This window comes from Budorcas taxicolor, chromosome 15, assembly GCF_023091745.1.
Source record: "Budorcas taxicolor isolate Tak-1 chromosome 15, Takin1.1, whole genome shotgun sequence".
NCBI lineage: Eukaryota > Metazoa > Chordata > Mammalia > Artiodactyla > Bovidae > Budorcas > Budorcas taxicolor.
In genome coordinates, this window is record NC_068924.1 from 51,792,972 (window position 1) to 51,816,143 (window position 23,172).

Sequence of the window (23,172 nt, forward strand, 5' to 3'; positions counted from 1 at the left end):
CTTTAGTTTATCTTCTCTGAGTCTCCATATCAATTCTCCATTTTCTTCTGTTAAAACTCAATTACTTCTCACCCTTTATTGCATCACAGTGACTCTATTTCAGCTTTAATAGCAATTAAGCAGGAGAGATAGGAAGAGCACCTTGGAAAGTTTTACAACAAAGAGCCAGGAACTTCTATGAGAAGAAAAGGACCATTTGCAGCACTGAGAATAAATCTGTTTTGGCAGCAAAACACAGGTTTGGACCACCCACATCCTCCTCCCTTTCTCAGGAAAAGGGGGAAAGGAAAAGGAATGTGTGGAGCAGAAATGGTTTATTAGTTCTGGAAACTCTAGGGAACTGACTCTGTAGTGATTTTTCCAGCCTATTCTTAAAGACAGTACAACTCTGGGGGACGTGGAGTTAGGATGGCAGCTCCCACAAGAAGAGATATGAGCTTCCATGAGGGACACAACAGATCACAGGTCAATGGTGCCAATGAAAATCAACACCTACAGGAGGCAATGAGCTGATGCTCTGGACCAATGACACCAGCTCTGTATCTGGACACGATTCATGTCACAGTTGGACTTGACAGTAGATGGGAGAAGATAACAATCAAACTTCTTCCTTGACATTAGCAATATCATGGCGAGAGTTATGAATTGTTGAGAGTGCCAAAGAGTGACCTGCATTGACTATGAAGCCACTAAACATTTGTAAATGCAGCTGCTGCTGATACAGGTGAGAAAACACCTCCTAATTAGAGATGATGATTTTAAAGTAGTCAGCGCATTAGAAAGAGTACTGAGGAAGAAACAGACTCAGGCTCTAATCTGACCTCTGTGAACTTTGTAACAATTTAGGAATTCTTTGGAGATTCAGTTTACTCACATGACAAATATGGACATAATAATTAAAAAAAAAAACTGCCCTGCCTGACACATTCAGTCCTGTTGGGAAGATGAAATAAATTAAGAGACATGAAAATGCTGAAAAAGTGGTAAAGCAGATATAAAGCATTATGGTTACTGTGATGAAAGGAGTGGGTCTCTTGCTTACTCCCCTACCTGGAAATAAGCGAAGGCCAGGTGATCCAAGGCATCCTCAAGACTTGCCTCATCCTCTGTCTTCCATTCTCCATAAGAGCCTCGGAAGAGACTGACGGCCTCCTCCAGCCATGGAATGGCATGGTAGTAATCCCCCATGTCATAGGCCACCTGCAGGGAACATAAGTACCATCACTAAAGTTGAGTCCACAGGTAGAGAAAGGAAATAACAATGAAAAAATGTGAGGGGCCTTTGAAACCCAAGAAGGCAAGTTTTCTTTCCAACTCATTTAAGTTAAATATGCTAAGCATCTATTATATACAAGACAATGTAACTAGGTGTGGAGAATACTGAAGTGTTCTCACATTTAAAAAATTTATATTGTACTTCCTTCATAGTCCAGTGGTTAACCAGCCTGCCAATGCAAGGGACACGGCCCTGTCCCTGGTCTGGGAGGACTCTACATGTTGAGAAGCAGCTGAGCCAATGAGCCACAACTGCCAAGCCCATGCTCTGGAGCCCATGCTCTGGAGCCCATAAGCTGCAACTACTGAAGCCCACATGCTCTAGAGCCCATGCTTTGCAACAAGGGCACGTGTGTGCTCAGTCATGTCAGATTCTTTGTGACCCCATGCGCTGTAGCCCACCAGTCTCCTCTGCCCATGGAATCTTCCAGGCAAGAATACCAGGGTGGGTTGCCATTTCCTACTCCAGGGGATCTTCCTGACCCAGGGATTGAACCTGCGTCTCTTACATCTCCTGTATTGGCAGGCACATTCTTTACCACTGCACTACCTGGGAGGCCACTGCAATGAGGGGTCTGCACGCCACAACTAGAGAGTAGCCCCCACTCGTCACAACTAGAGAGAGCCCAGGTGCAACAACAAAGACTCAGCACAGCCAAAAATGGGAGGTGAGAAATACGAACTGAACTAACTAGAATACTGAGCAGAATGGCACAATTACTTGAAAGAAATATGTATGACGTGCTGTGGAGGCATAAAGAAAGGAGGAGACTTGAGAATCTCAGCAAGCTTCATGGAAGAAGTGCCACCTGAAAAATGGATATATGTATGTATAACTGATTCATTTGCTGTACAGAAGAAAATAGCACAACACTGTAAATCAACTATAATAAAGTGAAGTCGCTCAGTTGTGATACTCTAATAAAGTGAAGTCGCTCAGTTGTGTCGGACTCTTTGCAACCCCATGGACTGTAGCCTACCACAATCCTCCATCCATGGGATTTTCCAGGCAAGAGTACTGGAGTGGGTTGCCATTTCCTTCTCCAGAGGATCTTCCCAACCCAGGGACTGAACCTGGGTCTCCCACATTGTAGGCAGATGCTTTACCATCTGAGCTACCATGGAAGTTATACTCCAATAAAAAATATAGAACTTAAGAAAAAAATGCCATCTGAGTCTTCCTTAAACAAGGAAAAGAATTTCAATGAGCAGAGATGGGGATGAAGGGCATTTTATGATGAGGGAATGGTAGAAACAGAAGCCAAAATCAAGAATGTGTTCAAGTAGTATATTGTGACTATAGTCTAAGGCAAAGCGAAGCAGGGAATAAACATAAAAAGGCTATATGGGCTTCACTAATTAGAGTTGTGACTGTCATGTTTTTAGGAAGATATTGCTGGGATCAATGTGACTAATGAATTAAATGCATTTATTTATTTATTGTGTTTATAATGTACCTGGAGATGCCTGCCCTTAAAGAGCTTGCCATCAACCAAGGGGCATGTGAGTAAACCAGTAGTTGCGATCTAATGCGTTAGACCCCTTAATGAAGGTGGACACTGGAATGCTGTGAGAGCCACAGCTTGTTAACTGTGAGAGCTACGGCAGCATGCACTAGACATAGCTCCTGTCTCCTAAGAGCTCACAGCTAACTAGAATACCAGACCTGCAGGTGGGACCTCCTGGGAACTGATGGCAGAAACAGCATGGAATTATACAGTCACAGATTTGGAAGGCCTCTTGCAAACTGATCTAATTTAGGCGTAATTCGCCACAGGCAGAAAAACAGCAGAACCTGGAGATACTGCAATTCTGCTGCCCAAACAGCAAATCCATTCCTATCCCCATCTGCCATTAGCCTGCTGTGTTATCTTTCTAATCCTTAAGTTTCCTATTTGAAAAACATTAATTTGAAGAATAACCAAAAATTGAATGAACTTTTCCTGCTAAGTTAACAATTTATTTAAGTCTTAGCAACATGGCAGACAGGTAACTGGAATCCATCCTTAATCACCAAGACTTAAGAAATTTCGAATAAAATAAAAAAAGTATTTAATCATATATTTTCTAGAAAGATTGGGAAATATCCAAGTACCAGAAATAAAAGAGAAGCTGAAAATCCAAGTAACAAGCTGATGAGCAAATGCTGAAGCTGCCTGGGATGGGGTGGGTGTTAGTCCTAGTAACCTCTGTACTTGGTAGTCTGAGGTTATAATGCCCACAGGAGGACAGTACATGAGCCTTTTGTAGACCTCAAAAAACTAAAAACTGGATTTAAGACATACTCATAAAACTGAAACCCATGAAAAACTACACTTCAAGGGAAAGAACTGACCAGAAAAATAATCTATCCACTGCCACAAGGAGACAAGAAAGTTGGTTTGTTTCTGTCTGGTTTCAATTCAGAGAAATAGATAATGGAAACAACCTAAGTGTCCATCAATAGATGAATGAATGAATAAGATGATACACACACACACACACACACACATATAATTCAACCATTAAAAAGAATGAAATCTTGCCATTTGTGACAACATGGATGTACCTTGAAGCATTATGCTAAATGAAATAAGACAGAGAAAGACAAATACCATATGACTTCACTTACTCATATAAAATCTCAAACAAAAAAAGCAGAAACAAAAACCCCCAAGCCCGTAAATATAGGAACCAGATTGCTTACCAGAGGCCAGGGTAGGGGGCTGGTAAAATGAATGATGGGGGTCAAAGGGTATTAACTTCCAGTTATAAAATAAATAAGTCATGGGAATGTAATGTAGAGGGGGAAAAAGAAAGGACTCTAAGGCTAGTGATACCACAGAGTACCTGAAAGAAGAAAACCCAAAACTCTATGAAGGGATATTCCCACAATTCTGGGCAGAAAGACTCTATTTGGGGGGTGGGGGAGGAATCCTGCTAAAAATAAGCTCACAATCAAACATGATAAACTATGTCAGGAAATAACAGACCATAAGCAAGAGTCAACTGACACAACAGTGGAACAGAAGAACTAGACGATTAAGCATTTCAGAAGAAAAGACTGATCTGCTTTAAAATAATCAATAGAGGAGGGAATTGAGGGCATGTAGATAAAACAGACTTGTCTACATGTTAATAATTATCCACGTTTATTCTTCAACCCAGGTATTTAACCGAGAGAAATGAACCCAAATGTCCACAGAAAGACACATCAATAAAGCAGCAGCGTTATTCCAGCTGATGCTGGGAACAAATCTAATCATCCATCAACATGAGACTGATAAACAGTTTGTGGTATAGGCAAACAACAGAATACTATTCAGCAATAGAAAGGAATGAACTGCTGATAAATGCTGCAGTCCATGGCGTTGCAGAGTCGGACACGACTGAGCGACTGAACTGAACTGATAAATGCAGCAACATGGATAAAATGTCACAGATCCAAGGTGCTAAGTGACTCAAGAGCACTTACTATTTGGTTTGGGACAGTGGTCGCTTGGTACCTGGGCAAGGGGAGAATAGAAAGGGTTGGGGTGGTGAGAAGGAAAAGGAGTGGGTGTTTGGCTATCTTTACATTCTTTTTTAAAAATCTGGAAAAAAAATCTGAAACAAATACAGCAAAATTTGAACATGTTCATTTCAATTATAGATAAAATTGCTTATTTATGTGTATTTTTCTTCTATTTGAAATGTTTTATCTTTCAAAATAAGTAAATACAGAAATGATGATTGTCAGTGAGACTTTCAGGAAATGACTTAACTGAATTTTCAACATATGGTTTTAGTCTCAGAAAAGCCTCACTAAGGAAGCATATATTGGTACCATATATGGAACTGTTTTAACTGACTTCATTTTAAATTAGCCATGAACATGATGATTGAGCTTGATTCTATTAGGATCTCAGAAAATGAAAAGTTATACATGGAGAGGCTTAGGGCAACCCACTCTGTGCTAATTTGGAGGATGTAGTCTCAAAACTTGGATTTAGGACACATGAGGCCCACTCTCAGACTGGCAAACAAATACTGCAGGGGCTGGGGAAATTCACCTTCCTGCAGCATGCATCTTCAAAATTAAAAAGGATTTACTCCATTACATCCTGGGCAAAGGCTAACACAGAGTATATTGTAAGATAACCTCAAGGGTACTCAAAACTTATGAACAAAGATCAGTTAACTATCTCATATGGAAGGTTCCTAAAGTCTATTTTCTCAAACAATTTTATAGCAGTGTGGGGTTAGTTCTGTCTGCATCACTTGGCTTGTGGGATCTTAGTTCCCTGACCAGGGATTGAACTCATGCCCTTTGCAGTGGAAGCATGGAGTCCTAACCACTGGATCACCAGAGAATTCCCAAATGGTTTGTTTTTTGACACTACTTTAATTTAGTATCTCTAAGTGGCTAGGAAATGTTGCAAGGGATTTCATAAAGCCCCAGCAGGCTGAGTTTCTGTGATCTTACCTTCACATCACCATCTCCTTTCCTTTCCCGCATCCTTTGACCTTGCTTCTCCTTTCCACTTGGCTGTCCATCTACTGGTGGAGTGCTATGGTTATGGTGACCAAAGGGCCATTTTGCCCAAGACAGTCCCATTTTATGTCTGTCAGCCTGGCTAATGACACTTCCTTCACTCTCAAGAGTGTCTTAAGTATGTGATTACCCTAGCTATTATGGAGCCAACATGGGATTCAGAGTTAAAAGACATAGGTTCAAAATTTAGTTCTACTTAAACTTGTGTAACCTTAGGCAAGTCATTTACCCTCTCTGAACCTCAGTTTCTTCATCTCATCTGAAAATAGAGATAATGCCCACTTTCCAATTTTGCTGGCAGGATTAGAAATATGTATTAATAACAGCAATCAGAGTAGAGTGATTTATCCCCTAGAAAGAAAGAGAGCTGAGCAATCTGTCCTCTCTCTGAATACCATTACCTTGCCAACTTGGAAGCAGTCATCCCCGGTGAGGGAGAAAAGTCGCCTGGGACTATACAAGTCAGTGACAGCAGAGCCTGTGACTCTCTGGAAGACTCCTCGGGCAAGTCCCTTCACGTTGAGCATGTACACGTCCTGCAGCCGCATCAGGGCCCTTGCTGCTCCCTCGAGGTCCTCAAAGGCTGGAAGGTCCTGCTCCACCCTCTCATAACCATCCTTGAGAGCTGTAGAGGTCACGAAAGCGTCAATCCATCACTCAAAAAACAGGCGGTGAGCATTTGATACAGCGAGGCATCATCACCTTAATTACTATAATCACTAAGCTTGTAATATTTTCATGAGCAAAGATAATGTTTTATCTGATTTTGTTCCCAGGGTAATAAAATCTTCTGAATGAGGAATAAACATTTCAGAGTAAAAACTAAGCATCTTTATCATGTTGTTCCATTCTGTCTCCAGGAGTCTTGCCTTTTGAGGGGAAAACTTTTCTTCTTCTTAACTTCCCCAAAGTCAACAAACTTCTTCAATTATGAAAATGAAAGTCGCTCAGTCGTGTTCGACTCTTCGAGACCCCATGGACTATACAGTCCATGGAATTCTCCAGGCCAGAATACTGGAGTGGGTTAGCCTTTCCCTTCTACAGTGGGTCTTCCCAACCCAGGGACTGAACCCAGGTCTCTGGCATTGCAGGCAGATTCTTTACTAGCTGAGCCCCAGGGGAAGCCTTTCAAGTACAAAGTAGAATAAATTAGGAAAGTGATCTTACTACAGATAACACTGTAGTGGCAACTTAATAAAATAGAAATTAATAGACAACATCACTTTTACACATATGTAAATGGGATGATATAACCTATAGTTCTTCACAGGATTGGAGTGAAGATCAAATGAGATAATGGAGGCACTTCCCTAGCAGTCTAGCGGTTAGGACTCCATGCTTCCACTTCAGGGGACATGGGTTCACTCCCTAGTCAGGGAACTAAGATCCCACATGCCATGCAGTTTAGCCAAAAAACTATTTTTTAAAATGAGATAATGGATACCAAATTGCTTTATAATTATAATTGCATAAACATATTAACAGAAGAACCTAGTTCTTTGCAACAGAGCTAAGGAGATCAAGTAATACCTACCCACTTCATTATCCTTCATCACATCCCATCAGAATCTCTCTCCTTTCCACTGAGTCAGGAGATAGAATCTTCTCTTACCCTCCAGCCCTCCTCCTCATTACCTCGGATGTTCTCACTGGCCTCCAGACTATGTACCACATTCTTCCAGTCAGACTGTAGGCGTTTGATGAGAGTAAATGCAAGCAGAGGGTTAGACACAGGGGTTGCTGAATCTTCATGTAAAGATAGCACCTTGTGATAGAATCTGAAAGAGAGGAGTAGAATGACCTCACCCACTGATACAAGCGCTCTACCAAGTGAAGGCACAGTTAGAGCAGCTAAAAATGAAATGCTGAACCCCTTGAGACTCACGCAATATTCTAAGCAACATGAACAAAGAGGATGAAAACTATCAACACAACAAAAGCAGGTCCACTCACTTGTTCATTCAAGTCAGTCTCCGTTGGTCAATCACTATATGTCAGGCATCATGCTAGATGCTCGAGACCCAAAGGCAAGAGAGGGTGGAGCTCTCTAGGAGGTTACAAATAAGAAAATCTTTTTTTCTCTCATTATTCTATAATCAAAACTTAGAACCTGATAGAAGCTTAAAAAACATTGTTGAATTAATAACGATAACTGTGGTATGTGCTATGAGAGAAGAGAGCATATAATGCTATGAAATGCTCTGGCAATCTGTAAGAAGGGCACCTGACCCAGGTGGGAGTTAGAAGGTGTAAGGGAGGACTTTACAGAGGATACGGCACCTAATCGGAGTTTGGAAGGACTGGTTAAAATATTGATCAGTTCAGTTCAGTTCAGTCGCTCAGTCGTGTCCGACTCTTTGCGTAGCTACTACTTACTAAGCCCTTACCATTACCAGGCATCCTGTTAAGTGTTTTAAACATATTGTCTCATTTAATTCCCCCTGCCCCAAATGCTCAGAATAGATATTATCATGCACATTTTACAGAAGAGGAAACTGAGGACAAGGCTATGCTGCTGGAAAACAACAAAGCCAGGAATGAACTGAAGCCTGGCTGACTCTAAAGCTGGGGTTCTTGACTGATTTTGCCATACTGTTTCCCATGGAGTCAGAACAAAGAAGGGAGGAGAGTGGGTTTTTTGAGCCAACAGGGACCAATGTATCCAAAGGCGCAGAGGCTTGACATATATTTAATTATTCAGTAAGTCACTTGCTAGAAGTCAAACTCCATGCTGGAAGCTGAGGATAAAAAGGCAAGACAGGGTCCAATGATCAAGAATTTCACGAACAAGAAAATAGCTGATTTCTCATCACTTTTTTTGGCCACATTGTGCAGTGTGTGGGATCTTAGTTCCCAAACCAGAAACTGAACCTGGGCCACATCAGTGAAAGTACTACCGAGTCTTAACCATTGGACCACCAGGGAATTTCCTCTTATCACCCTTTTCCTAAGTTCAATATATATTTCTATGAAACAATGAATGAAATATATTCTTCTATGAGCTAGATACAAAATTTTGAATAAGACAAAAAGCTTGATCTCAAAACATTTGAGATTACAGATAATTACATTACAGATGCAACCCCAGATTTAAGAACAAAGCTTGGAGGAAAGTACACAGATCTGCCAGAGAAGATCACAGTAGGTATCACAGAGGAGATAATAAACTGAGACCTGATGGGTAAAAGCAAATAATGAGGGAGGGAGAAGGAGGTCTCCTTCCAGGAAGGCAGAGACAGTTCAACATGTGTAAAAGTACAGAGAGAAGCAGTAGGGAAATTACAAACTGTTGAGTATTACTGGAGCACACAGTGTATTAGAAGGATGGGGAGACTAGACTGGAGAAGCAAGGAGTAACTCACAGACCTTGCTGAGAAATCTGGGTTCTTCCCTGAGTGCAATTAGGAGTAGCAAAAAGTTTTAAGTGAGAGTGGGATGGACTATGCTATGTTACATATATAAATCTGTGAGAGGGCGAGGAGAAGGGATTAGAAGTGGCAGGGTTACTACCAGAGCAGAAAGACCAGTTAGGAGGCCATTTCAAAGCTGTAAGCAAGAGATAGGACAGTCTGAATCAAAACAGTGACAGTGGCGGCAGAGAATGGAATGGTTTCAAGAGAGAGATTTAGGAAGCAGATCATACAGAAACTGGTGAAGACTGTAATGGGGAATGAACAGGTGGGTTATTCAGCACGCTTCCAACCTTTCTGGTTTACCAACATTTGCAGTAAAGGGGCAGAAATGTAAGGGCCAGAAGTGATCATCTTTTTCATCAATTTCTCTCCTCCTCAATGTCCTTTAAGTGTGTTCATACAATTAAGAGATAACTGTTTACTTTCCTGGCATACTATGGTTATCCCATTTCTAATTCCCTACTAGGATTTATATTATTGAAACTTATTAGTTACAGTAAAGCAGACTTAAGAGTTCTAGTTCTGCCCTCCAAGACTTTTTCCCTTTGTTTTAAACATTATTTTCAAAAACAATACAATAACAACAATAGAAATAAAAGAAAAGGTGTCTGTGGTGCAAAGTGAATGTATGAAGAGCATGTGAGAATAGAAGAATTCTCTGGCCAGAGTGGAGGACTTCAGCGAGTGGGAAAGGACGGAAGTGAGGAATAGAGGGAGCGGTGGGGTCGGGGGAAGGTGCAGGACTTCAATCCCTTGAAACAGTCTGAGTTAAGGATTTCTCAAGGGTGAGGCCTCAACTATAAACACAGCCTGAAACAGAATAGTTGCTTTGGGTAGAGATGCTTCTAGTGAGCCAAATATTCAATTCAAGCATAAACTAAGAAAAATAGTCTGCTCCTGGGTGCCCCAGGGAGGAAACAGGAAACCTGTTAAGTCCCAGGATATCTCTGATCCCAAGACAGGGGGGTTTTAAAATTAAACCTACTCAAGGGTTTTAAAACTAAACCAGCCTCCAGGGTGTGGGACTTTTTTTAATACCCATTATTTTCTGCTTCAGCTCCATATGGAACTACTTAGTGAAAGATATTCCACTGCTAGACGAAAATACAAGCAGAGACTCAGGCTTGAGTTCAGACTGAACGGTAAGTGTCCAGGGACCACTGAGGCTGAGTGGCAGGGATTTTACAAGACAGTTGCATGGAGAGGAGCTGGGAGGAGACGTAAGAGGTATCCTGACCCAGCCTCTAGCTATCCCTCAGTTTCCTCTCCTACAAAACGGTAAACCTGGTCTAGTCTAGAAGATCTCTAAGGATGCTTTCAGCCAACCATTCTGTTCTTTCCTTCCATCACCTTTTCCACAACTGAATAAACATACTCCTCATCTGGTGCTTGAGACCTAATATATCGGGTTGGCCAAAAAATAACATCTTGACTGAAAAACCTAAACGAACTTGTTGGCCAACCCAATATAACAAGCCTCAGAGGAAACTGAGGGGCAAAGGAAGCATGACAGAGGGGTGAAAATCAAAGGTACCATCTCCTTGTTCTCTTCACATCCCACTTTGTGTTACGGTGTCAATTTATTTAGGACAGAGGTTTGATCTCTACTGAAGAACATAATTCAATTCAAAGTTCATGTACGTCATCTTTCTGTCACACAAAGAAAAAAGAAAAAACCTATCAATCGATATCTGAGGCTGGTCTGGAATCCAAACGTTGGCCCTGTGCCCAGCCTCTAAGCCAATAGCTGGTTTTTAGAGACCAAGTTACTGAACGCTAAATTCAAACTTCAGGGTTTCCTAAACAGCTTTTTTGCTTTAACAAATGCTGCTGAGAGTGGAAAATCGGATCCTTTCCTTCAAGAATTTGCACATAAAAGCTGCAACCCAATCCCTGCATTAAACATAGCCTGGGACAGGTTACCCAACCACAATACATGGGCTGTTTTAATTCACTATGTTTTTCCTTTGGAATTCAGAAATGGCTTTGTCTCAGTTTTTCTGAGACATTCTGAATGCTTAATTCCTAGCACAGAAGTCATCGCTGATGATACTACTTTCTAAATCTTGGTACTTTTTAAAAACTGCAACAACAAAAGAAGCTAGGGGTTAACTATCTAAATATTATATGATGAGTATACACAATATTATATTAGTACATAGCTATATATATTGTAACTAGTATAATTTTTATTCATCAATTTGGGGTAGGGAGTATAGTTTCAATATCAAAAAATATTTAATTTCTAACTAGAAATTCAAAGAATATCAACTTAGGCCTCTTAGAAATAACATCTCAAGTTACATTAGATCACCAGATTGCAAGTATAGGAAAATGAGCAGGAACTGCCAGAATTCTTGTTTTAAAAAGCAAATATTTCACCAGGTTTTAGAGTAGTGACTAGAGAACAGACAGTCTCTAAGTTATCAAACTAAGCTTTCTGGAATTAAATGTTCATAAGTCATATGGAAAGAGACTCTAGAATTTTTCTGATTCTTTTTTATTATCTGGGCTCTCACAATCCTAGCTACTGTGTAGAGCCAAAAGTTGTGTCTAGCTTCACCAGCAAGTCTTAAACAACAATCATAAAGAATTAACATTTGTAGAGCAATTACTACTTTCCTTTATATGGTAGTTAATGCTTCCAACAAACCATGTTGGTAGGTACTATGTTTATCATCATTTTACAGATTAGGAGACTAATTCTTAAAGAGGTAAAGGAACTTGCCCAAGGTCAGAGCCAAGCATTCTAACAAACGTTACAATCCTGAATCCAGACTCTTAACCACCATGTACTCCTGCTGCCCATTTAACCTCAACAGCTATGGGGCTTGGTCAGCATCCTGGCATATCATACAAAGCAAGCAGCAGGGACATTATAGCGTGATAGAAAGAAACAATCAAAGGAACTACGTCCTAGTCCTAGCTTTGCTACTTATTTTTTGCTGTTTAGTCACTAAGTCATGTCTGACTCTTTGTGACCATATGGACTGGAGCCTGCCAGGTTCCTCTGACCATGAGATTTCCCAGGCAAGAATACTGGAGTGGGTTACCACTTCCTGCTCCAGGGGATCTTCCCAACCCAGGGATCGAACCGGTGTCTCCAGCATTGCAGGTGGATTCTTCACCACTGAGCCACCAGGGAAGTCCTTGCTACTTACTAGATTTTATAATCTTGGATTATGGTACTTAAACTGTAGTTTTCACACTTTTCAATGATTTCTCATTTGCTTAAAAGAGTAATACAAACCTATTTCAAAACACTGTGTGAGAGAGAATCAAATGAGATAAGGCTTGTGCAAGACCTCCCACCGTGACAAATTTGTGACAATGACAATAGTGAGAAGATGGTAAAGGAGACCAGCACGTACGTTGGAGGGGGGAATTCTAGCCAGCCACTCTGATCAACATCTCGAGCTCGCTCTTCTGACTCTATTCTCTATTAAGCCTACCATCAGGATTCTGACCCCCATCTCAATCTGAGCCACCCAAATAAAGAGATTAGTAGAATGAGAACAAGCACACGGGTAGCAGGGAGCATGATGGTACCTCAAATCAAAGGAAAAAGTCTCCTCTATTTCCACCAATGAACTTGGACTCCAATGAATACAGATTAAGAACAAAATGAATTTTTTTTTTTTTGGTCACACCATGTGGCTTGTGGGATTTTAGTTCTCCCTATCAGGGATTGAATCCTGGCTCCCACCAGCGGAAGTATAGAGTCCTAACCACTGGAGCATCAAGGATTCCCCAAATTAAATTATTTTACTCTGTAAATATGGGTCCACAGAATACTAGGCAACAATGCTACTCCAAAGAATGACACGAATTATTAAAATTATCATTTATTGTTATAATTGGGCTTCTGAGGTGTTGCTAGTGGTAAAGAATCCGCCTGCTAATTTGGGAGACGCGCAGGAGACTTGAGTTCGATCCCTGAATCAGGAAGATCCCCTGGAGTAGGAAATGGCACCACACTCCAGTATTCTTGCCTGGAAAATTCCATAGGTAGAGCAGCCTGGCGGGCTATAGTCCATGGGCTGCAAAAAGTCAGACACGACTAACCAACTGAGCACAGCAGATTATTATAATTAATACACACTTATATACACTATATAGTGTGTGTGTATGTGTGTGTGTTATCATGCTATTTTTGGCCACACCATGCACCTTGTGGGATCTTAGCTTGTGAGATCAAACTAACAGTAAATTTAAACAGGCATACAACTGCTTATATACAAGCTACATACTTAATAGCATGTACCAAATTATATCATCATTCAGTTACCACTGAGTAACAAACAAGATCTCTCACACATACTTCCTCACAATCACTGACTCTCTTCTACATGGGCTCTCCCACATAGCCATCGTGGCCCTCACACCTTCTTCCCATATGCCCTGGAAGCAGTATTACCACATACACTCACTCATAGTTTTATAAGCAGCAAACTGTGAGATAACCCTCTGTTGTCCCAGCTCAGCTGAGGGTCACAGGATATAAATAAAACATTAAATATTCAAGTAACTATATGGTTACACCCATCACTTTGTGAGTTTCTCAGTTGCCCAAGAGAAGGTGCACAGCACATATTCATACCATGGTGTTATATCCACTCATTTATCTTTCATTGTTTGAGAGAGTCAATACATGATTACAGCGCCTCAGTGTTCCAAGTCTTACAGTAGAGTTTGTTGATTGTATTTTCAGTTTCAGTTCAGCCGCTCAGTCATGTTCAACTCTTTTCGACCCCATGGACTGCAGCACGCCAGGCCTCCCTGTTTATCACCAATTCCTCGAGCCTACTCAAACTCACGTCCATTGAGTCGGTGATGCCATCCAACCATCTCATCCTCTGTCATCCCCTTCTCCTCCTGCCTTCAATCTTTCCCAGCATCAGGGTCTTTTCAAATGAGTCAGTTCTTTGCATCAGGTGGACAAAGGATTGGAGTTTCAGCTTCAGCATCAGTCCTTCCAATGAATATTCAGGACTGATTTCCTTTAGGATGGACTGGTTGGATCTCCTTGGAGTCCAAGGGACTCTCAAGAGTCTTCTCCAACACCGCAGTTCAAAAGCATCAATTCTTCAGCGCTCAACTTTCTTTATAGTCCAACTCTCACATCCACACATGACTACTGGAAAAACCATAGCTTTGACTAGACGGACCTTTGTTGGGAAAGGAATGTTTCTGCTTTTTAATATGCTGTCTAGGCTGGTCATAACTTTTCTTCCAAGGAGCAAGCATCTTATAATATCATGGCTGCAATCACCATCTGCAGTGATTTTGGAGCCCAGAAAAATAAAGTCTCTTACTGTTTCCAGTGAAACGTTTCCCAATCTATTTGCCATGAAGTGATAGGACCGGATGCCATGATCTTAGTTTTTGAATGCTGAGTTTTAAGTCAACTTTTTCATTCTCCTCTTTCACTTTCATCAAGAGGCTTGTTCTTCGTCGCTTTCTGCTGTAAGTGTGGTGTCATCTGCATATTGATATTTCTCCCAGCAATCTTGATTTCAGCTTTTGCTTCATCCAGTCCAGCATTTCTCATGATGTACTCTGCATATAAGTTAAACAAGCAGGGTGACAATATACAGCCTTGGCGTACTCCTTTCCTGATTTGCAACCAGTCTGTTGTTTCATGTCCAGTTCTAACTGTTGCTTCTTGACCTGCATACAGATTTCTCAGGAGGCAGGTTACGTGGTCTGGTATTCCTATCTCTTTAAGAATTTTCCACAGTTTGTTGTGATCCACAGAGTCAAAGGCTTTGGCATAGTCAATAAAGCAGAAGTAGATGTTTTCCTGGTTGATTGTGTAGCAAAACAACATTGGCTGAGCATCTATTAGTGTGTGCTACACTCAGCATCTCCAAGCATCAAGTATGGTTTTGCCCAGTGGTTTTGTTTTCCTGCTGTCAAATACTTTCATACACATATACATCTCAGTGATAGTATTTAGAGTTCTTATGTGTGTGTAGAGAAAAGACATCTCAGATTAACAATCATGATATTACAGACTCCAAGCTCTTAGACGGCAGGGTAGGTTCTTGTTCACCATTCTCTCCCCAGTGCCTGGAACAGTGCTTGGTTCATAGTAGACACTCAAACATATACCTTGAATGAACTGATACACCTGAAGCATTATTCCTATAGAGACCCGGACAATTACTTGGCATGAGATCCATAGGGTCGTGCCCCCCGGTCACCATGACATGTAAATCTCATACATAGTCACAGAATGTCCCCCCATACTAAACATCAGTTCCCTGGGTCACATGGCCAACACACGTGTGGCTACAGTGTCACCGTATTCTCTCCGTTTCACTCTCTCAGGGTCGCTGGGTCTCCGTAACAGAGAACCTGGGGGCCCACACTGCTTGACCTTATGAAGCCCTACTCCGCCCCACAGTCGCTCCACCGCACGTCCCCACAGCGGACCAACTTGGCGGTGTGAGGCTGGATGCGGTGCCACTGCGTGTGTGCGAGGCACGGAGTCTGAGGTCCTACGCAGTGTGACACGGTGTCTCGGGGTGCCCCTCAGGATGACGATGGCTCTGGGGAGTCACACTGGGCCACGGTACCTTGGTCTCCGGGTTGGACACCGCGTCCGAAGTCCCAGCAGGGTGACCACGAACCTGAGTTACCCCCCACTCGGCGGCACAAAGTCTGGGCCTCGTCCGTCCTCCGAGACTCAGTCTCTCCGGCTCACACCCCGCCCCCCGTGCCCTCACCTGGTCAGGTCCCGCAGCCGCGCCTCCTCCCCGCGCAGGTAGCGCCGCAGCAGTCCCAGCAGCCGGCGCTCGGGCGCCAGGGCGCGCGCCACACTGGTCAGCGCCGAGAACGTGTCCCCGCGAGCCGCGACCTCGGCCGGGTCCCCTGCCCGGAGCGCCAGCACCGCCAACAGCGCCGCCAGCCGCGCCGCGGGGCCCATCGCCGGCGCTCGCGCGCGTCCTCTCCGAACGTCGCGCCGGGCCCGGTTCTCGCCGCTCCGCCCCCGCCCGCCCCCGGGCCCCGCCCCCGACTCCTCGCTAACCCCTCCTCTCGCTCTCCACCCCTCACCTTCCTGCCCCTCGGACTGCGTGTGGGCTGCCTGCAACCTCAGTGTCTCCCGCTCTCCCCCAATCACTTCCCTGGGGAAGCATTTCCACTGCGCCTATTTCGCACTTGGGGAAATTAAGGCAACGGGTGTGGTGAGGAATTAATTCATCAGTCTATGGCTGTACAACGTCATTCAAAAATATTCACTCCCTGGATCAAGGGGTGGAAATACAGAAACATCCCTGGATTCTGATGGACAAATCAGGAGAGTAAACGTTGTGGAATGGTAACAGCGATGTGAATAAAGAGCTGTGACAGACCAGGGAGGAGGAGAACACTTCACACAGGACCTGACGTCTGAATTATCTCCAAGGATGAGTAGAAGAACATTGACCGGAGGTAAAGAGGGTGAAGGCCATTAGGGTCAGTGCGTGACAAATCTAGGACCTATACAACCAGAACTTCTGGGGTCCTGGGTCATTGCTGTGCACTACATACCCATGGTCATTTAAGCAAACAAAAGTACTGTTAATCCTACTACTTACCCTTTCCCCCTCTTTCCCAGGGAATGTTGATTCACTCATTCATTCATTTAACAATATTTAGCACCTGTTCTACTGCACGGGAGGGATGGTCTTTCCTGGAGAAGGTACTTACCTATACCAAGGTCTGAGGATGGAAAATAGTTTGAGTTGCAGAAATGATGAGAAATTCCTTGGGGCTGGGACTGTCAGATTGTGAAGGGGTTTTGCATGTCATGCTAAGAAATTTGGGCTGTTTGCTATGAAAATCCAGTGGAAACCTTTTCTTTCTTTTTTTTTTTAACCTCCCTCTCACCTCCCTCTGCATCCCACCAGTGAAACTTTTTAAGGGCATTAATAGTCGTCCAGTGACTGAGCAAGGTGAGGGAATAAAAGCCCAGTTATTTAGGCCAACATGAGACAGCTCTGACAGGCTCTAGTCCTCCTGCCACATAGACCGAAGCTTTGTCAAGCTTCTTTGACCTCTTCCTCTGCCCTTTCCTGCTTTTTCTGTGCTTTCACAGACCCTGATCCCTAGCAATATCAAGCATCATCTCAGCATCTGCTTCTGGAGAACCCAACCTGTGACAGCAACACAATCAACATACACAGCTGATAAGTGTAGAGCAGTAACCTGAACCAGGTGGTCTGGGTCTGGGTACCATTTTCTTAATTGCTACCAGAGGCAGATTTACCGTGAAGCTTTTGAAGCTTAAGCTTCAAGGCCCCTAACTTGCACAAATCCTTTCCAACACCCTCAGGATTGAGGGGTGGCAGAACCCAACATTATTTTCTTATTGTTATATGTATTTGTAAAATTTGCAAAATAAAGGTATTTTAACCACAATTGTTTAAGTTTTCTGTTTCCACTCTGACTTCCTCTTTATCACATGTCCCCTTATGGTGGCAATGTTGGAATGGCTAAGGGTCTGTATTTGCAACTGAGTAGTCATCTTAGCCTGCTTTCTGCTCATAGAAGGTTGAGCATTATAGTAGGAAGAATAATACCCCCTCCCCAAGATGCTAATGTCCTATTTCCTAAAGCCTGTGACTATGGTGCCTCACATAGCAATAGGAAATTTGCAGGTGTGATTAATTTAAGGATCTTTAGATGCCCCAGTTACATATTCACTTATTTGACATCAGTATGGGCTCGTGAATTTCATTGAATGAATTATAATTCATTACTTGCTTATTTTGAAACTCAAATTGCCCTAGAGTTAGCCAGTGGTAGGCCCTTCAATCTGGCTCCTGTGTCCTTTTGATATGTTCCCTTTATTCCTTGAGGACTTCCATACTTTATTACTTCCAAGATATTCCAACTTGTCTGTACTTTCCCTTCTCCTGTCCTGGAATCAAGCATTCCCCCCATGAGCCCTGGTTCCTTGTATTCAGAAACCAAGATTTGGGTGCTAGGTATGCTCATTGCAACTGGAATGTCTCTGCTCCCAGGTCCTTTAGGCACACAGAACTAGATAATTATATATAACTTTGTTAAACTTTTCCTAAGTGTTTTTTTCTTTTAAAAATTGAGATATATATATAAAAAATTGAGATATAATTTACATATGATAAAAATCCACATTTTTAAATTATACAATCCATTCATTTTTACCATAGCCACAAGGTTGTACAACCACTGCAGGGGTCCAGCCCGGGTGGATCCAGGGTAATTCGAAGGTGGGGACGGAATCGGCGCCCTGGAAAAAACTTATTTAATTACAGATATAGAGAGAGATTAGAAACGGATAGTGTAGTAGGAAAATTAGTGGAGAAAAAGAGGCTGAATAACTGGTTTACATGGAATACCAATCACCAGCTACGTAGGCCATAGGCGTCTTTCCATTCTCCCGAAGGAGAGGAGGCACTGAGGCCTCCCCAGTCCGATCTCAGAAGCCCAGGCAGAATTAGCAGGCTTGGTGAGTACCCACATTTCAGATGGGAATTCAGCCAGGAAAGCGGGGAGCAAGAAAGAAACAACACCGGGGAATCAGTCTTACCAGAAACTGATCCGATTTCTTTATTTTTCAGGTTTGTTTATATACCTTTTTGTTATACATAGGGATGAATGCAGAGTCACGCGGGGTTCAGCAGACCTGACCCTTGTCACAATCAGGTGCTTTATATAAAATTATACAAAGGTCTTATGGGTTTTTACATCATCTTCTAACCATGAGATCTGCTGACATTTTATGGCCCTTTCTGATACCGGCCAGTTAACCAGAAAACTTATTTTTTTTTTAAATCAGGCGCCACCCTCCAAATAAAGTTGCATTCCTATAGGGTGAGGGTGTAGTGAGTTACGATCAAGAACGGAATTTACCTAACCTAAGGTTTAACATGATTAATCTTAAAGGTTAATACTTATTTCTCCTATATGCTAGTTATATTCATTATAAGGGCAAGGAATATGGGGACTTAGCAGCAAATATTGACTCAACAAATGTAAACCCTTGACCAATGTTCCCCTTAAGATCTATTTAGTCTTAAGATAGTGATAAAGTTACATTTTTACATAGCAAGGACACAGTGATTTATAACAAAGTACAGTGATCTATAACAAAAGAGAAAATTCATTAACTCAAGAAGTCTAGTATTGCCAACATCAAAAACTACTATATTTCCTTTTCTATATTCCAAATACATTGATTAATATATTCCCAGGTGCCTAAGGATATGGAGGTCTGGCGGCAATCATTGACTCATCAATGAAAAAAAGCCCTATGCTAATACTCCAAACTCTCTGTGCTGTTTATGGTTGAGAGGTTGTCACACAAGCTAGTCTGTTAGCAGAGAGGTTTGACCTGAGACACCCTTGGTCACACCCAGGGCAGGGAATTAGCCGTAATTATTGGCACGACAAATGAAAAAACCCTTCACCAATATAATTTCTAATCAACCCACTATACTATACTAATAATTTTCTAACTTCTCAAATGAGTCTGTATTTAGAAAGTTTTAAAACATCCCGTGCCTCTCACAGTTGGGAGGCTGTAAACAATCACATGCGGCAGGACGAACCTGATCAGGCAGGCCAGAGAAGCTTCAGAGTTCGTAAGTTGAAACAGTCTTGTCACGCCGAGGAATTTTTATTAACTTGGAGCTGCAAGTTAACTCCTTCTCCGAGAGAAATGGTTATGGGGGAGAGCCCCCCGTAAAGTACTCTGGTTTTGGGGGTAGATGCTCGGGAACAGGGGGTTTCCTGAGGCTTGATCACGCCTTTGCGTATGCCAAGCCTCCTTCCTCATGACCTTTGCCATGGGCGGAGTTCCTCACGCTGGCTCCCGGCAAACCACCACCGCTATTTAACTCTAGAACATTTTCTTCACCTTCCCCCCGCCAAAAATACTCATTAGCTATCACTCTATCCCCCTCCCATGTGACAAACACCAATCTACCTCTGTCTATATGGATTTACCTACTATAGATGCTTCATATAAATAGTTTCCCTTTGATATTATTGAACAGTAAAGGAAATTGTTTTCTTAATTTCATTTTTTTAGATTGTTCAGTGTTAGCAAATAGAAATACAATTGATTTTTGTATATTGATCTTGTATCCTGTGACTCTACTGAAATTGCTTATTATGTCTAGTCATGTTTTTGTGTGTAATCCTTATGATTATATACATGAAAGATCAAAACATTGGAAAATGAAGTTTATTTCCTCCATGTGAATCTAGATGCTATGTCTTTTTAACTAATTTATCAACACTTTGCTAGGACTTCCAGCGTAATGTTGAGTAGAAGTGACAAAAGAAGATACCCTTGTCTTGTTTCAGATCCTGGATGGATAGGTTTCAGTCTTTCACCATCAAGTATGAAGTTAGCTGTGGGTTTTTTGTCAATGCTTTAACTAGGTTGAGGAAGATCTTTTCTGTTCCTGATTTTTTTAATGTTTCTGTCAAATATGTTTTCTGCATCTATTAAGATGATCATGTGGTTTTTATTTTTTGTATTAATATTTTGTATTATAATGATTGATTTTTGTTTGTTAAACCAACATTGCATTCTGGGATAAACCTTGTTCTTTGTTTCTGGATTCAGCTTGCTGTTTGTGCTTCACTGAACTTCTCACTTTATCTTTTGTCAAATCTGGGAAATATCCGTATATTATTTCTTCAAATATTTCTTTTTCAAAATCTTCTGGAATTATGATGACATAAATTAGGTACTGCATCACAGGTCATTAAGGCTCTGTTCATTTTAAAAAAATCTTTTTCTGTTTTTCAGATTAGATGATTTTAATGGATTTATCTTCAAGTTCAGTGAGTTGTTCCCTTATCAGGTGTATTCTGCTGTTGAATAAATTGTGAATTTTTTAGTTTGGTTTTTGTATTTTCATGAGGCTATTGTTTATATCTCTTCTTTCTTGACATTGTCTACCTTTCCATTCACTTCAAGAGCATTCACCTTTACTTCTTGGAGCATTTTATAGTAATCTTCAATCATTTAAACATTTGTGTTTAACATTTGTGTTTCCTTGACATTTGTTGATTGTCTTTTCTCATACTAATGGAGATTTTCCTGGTTCTTTATATGCTGAATAACATTGGATTAAACACTAGACATGTTGAATGTATGCATGGATGCTAAGTTGCTTCAGTCATGTCTGACTCTTTGCAACCCTATGGACTATAGCCCTCCAGGCTCCTCTGTCCATTGGGATTCTCCAGGCAAGAATACTGGAATGGGTAGTCATGCTCTCCTCCAGGGAATCTTCCTGACTCAGGGATTGAATCCATACCTGTCTTATGCATTAGTAGGCATGTTCTTACCACTCCTGGGTTTCCCCAGTGGCTCAGATGCTACAGAATCTGACTGTAATGCAGGAGACCTAGGTTCAGTCCCTGGGTTGGGAAGATTGCCTGGAGAAGGAATGGCAACCCACTCCAGTATTCTTGGCTGGAGAATTCCATGGACAGAGGAGCCTGGTACTCTACAGTCCATGGGGTTGCAATGAGTCAGACATGACTGAGGAGTTAACACTTTAACTTTCATACCTCTAGTTACCACTAGTGCCACCTAGGAAGCCCCAGACATTTTGAATATTATGTTATAAATGTCTAGATTTCATTTAAATCTAATGGATAATAGTATTTATTTATTTATTTGGCTGTTTGTTTTAGCATGTAGCTCACCCAGTTTGATTCAGAAGTACTGACCTGCTTCTGTGGTTCCAAAATGTCATCCAGTTTTCAAAGTTTCTGCCATGTTATTCAGATTTGTCCCGGGTGTATGCCACCCAGTTATCAGTTTCAGATCTGGACAGTGGTCTATTCCATACTCAGTACCCAAGTACGTAGTATGCTATTTAGAATCAGACTGATGCTTGCACAGTTCAGGGGTGAGGTCAGAAACTATGGGCTGTTCTCCTGAGCTCCTCCCTCTCTCTCTGGCCAAAAAACTTGGAGGTTCAGTTCCTCTTCTCTCCTGTGTATTTTTCATGTATCTGGGCCCAAGTCACAGGAGGATAGAGGGAGGAAAAAATTTAACAGGGGTTTACCCCACCCTACTGGGACTGTTAAAAGAAAAAAATTATTGCATTATTTTATATGGTTTTAATGTGCACGAATAGAATACATAAGATAACTTGAATAGGCACTCACTACACCACTTCCACTGTGGCTCATCACTGCAGGATTGCCTGAGGGGAGGGGTGCAGGAGGATGGAGAACAGAAGATAAAAAACAATGGATGTTACCCTCCCACCCCGCCCCTCCACATCAATGTGAGGGTCCTCTTTCCCTGTTCTTGAGCCAGAGCTAGAGGGCTTCCCCTGTAGCTTTCCCAGTCTTCAACCTGGGGTCCACTTACAGGTTTAAGGCAACTGAGGATCAAAAAGAGGAAACTCACTGCCAGTTCAGCGGTGCTTCAAATTCTGGCATTTTCCCCCGAATCTGACTATAGAGTCCTCAAATGCTTGCTCTATTCTGTCTAGATTTTATAGCTGCATTCAGTGGGCAAGACATCTTCCAACAAACAGAATTTCCTACATTATAACATTTTATTTTAATTCTGCATCAGAGAGGACTTTAAGTCACTCTAAATTACAACAGGGTTCCAAGTTTGACTAAAGCCAAACTGAATTTTAACTAGATTATATTACAAAGACAAATAGTTATGTGACAATAGAATTGATCTTTTCCAAGGGAGCTAAGTTTGTGAGGTTCAATTTTTGTTCCTGTTTGGTATTCAGCAAGGTGTTTTTGTTTGTTTTTTGACCTGTATTATTACACAATTTCTATTTTGGAATGTTAAAAACTAAAAAATGATGTTAGCTTTAAAGAAATGTTACTATTATTGTTTTTTAAGTGCAAAAATAGAAAGTTAAGAAATAAAGGGGCCGTCTTTGGTAGCCGCGCTGGCCTGGTCTCCCCGCTGAGGGCTGGCTGAGCTCTCAGTCCGGCACC

General features: G+C 41.8%; 1 protein-coding gene across 2 annotated transcripts in view; it reads right to left on the reverse strand.

Moving 5' to 3' along the window:
- P4HA3 (prolyl 4-hydroxylase subunit alpha 3) overlaps positions 1-16,132 on the reverse strand; it is a 40,574-nt gene extending 24,442 nt beyond the window's left edge. The window contains exons 1-4 of one of the 2 annotated variants that reach the window (XM_052652726.1): positions 15,933-16,132; positions 7,424-7,566; positions 6,190-6,413; positions 1,051-1,200 (exon numbers count right to left, since the gene is read on the reverse strand). In XM_052652726.1, the coding sequence (XP_052508686.1) occupies positions 1,051-1,200; positions 6,190-6,413; positions 7,424-7,566; positions 15,933-16,132 (717 nt within the window). Of the gene's footprint in view, positions 1-1,050; positions 1,201-6,189; positions 6,414-7,322; positions 7,567-15,782; positions 15,814-15,932 lie in introns of those variants that run through there. The other variant, XM_052652727.1, reaches the window with a different exon arrangement.
- Positions 16,133-23,172: the final 7,040 nt, after the last annotated feature.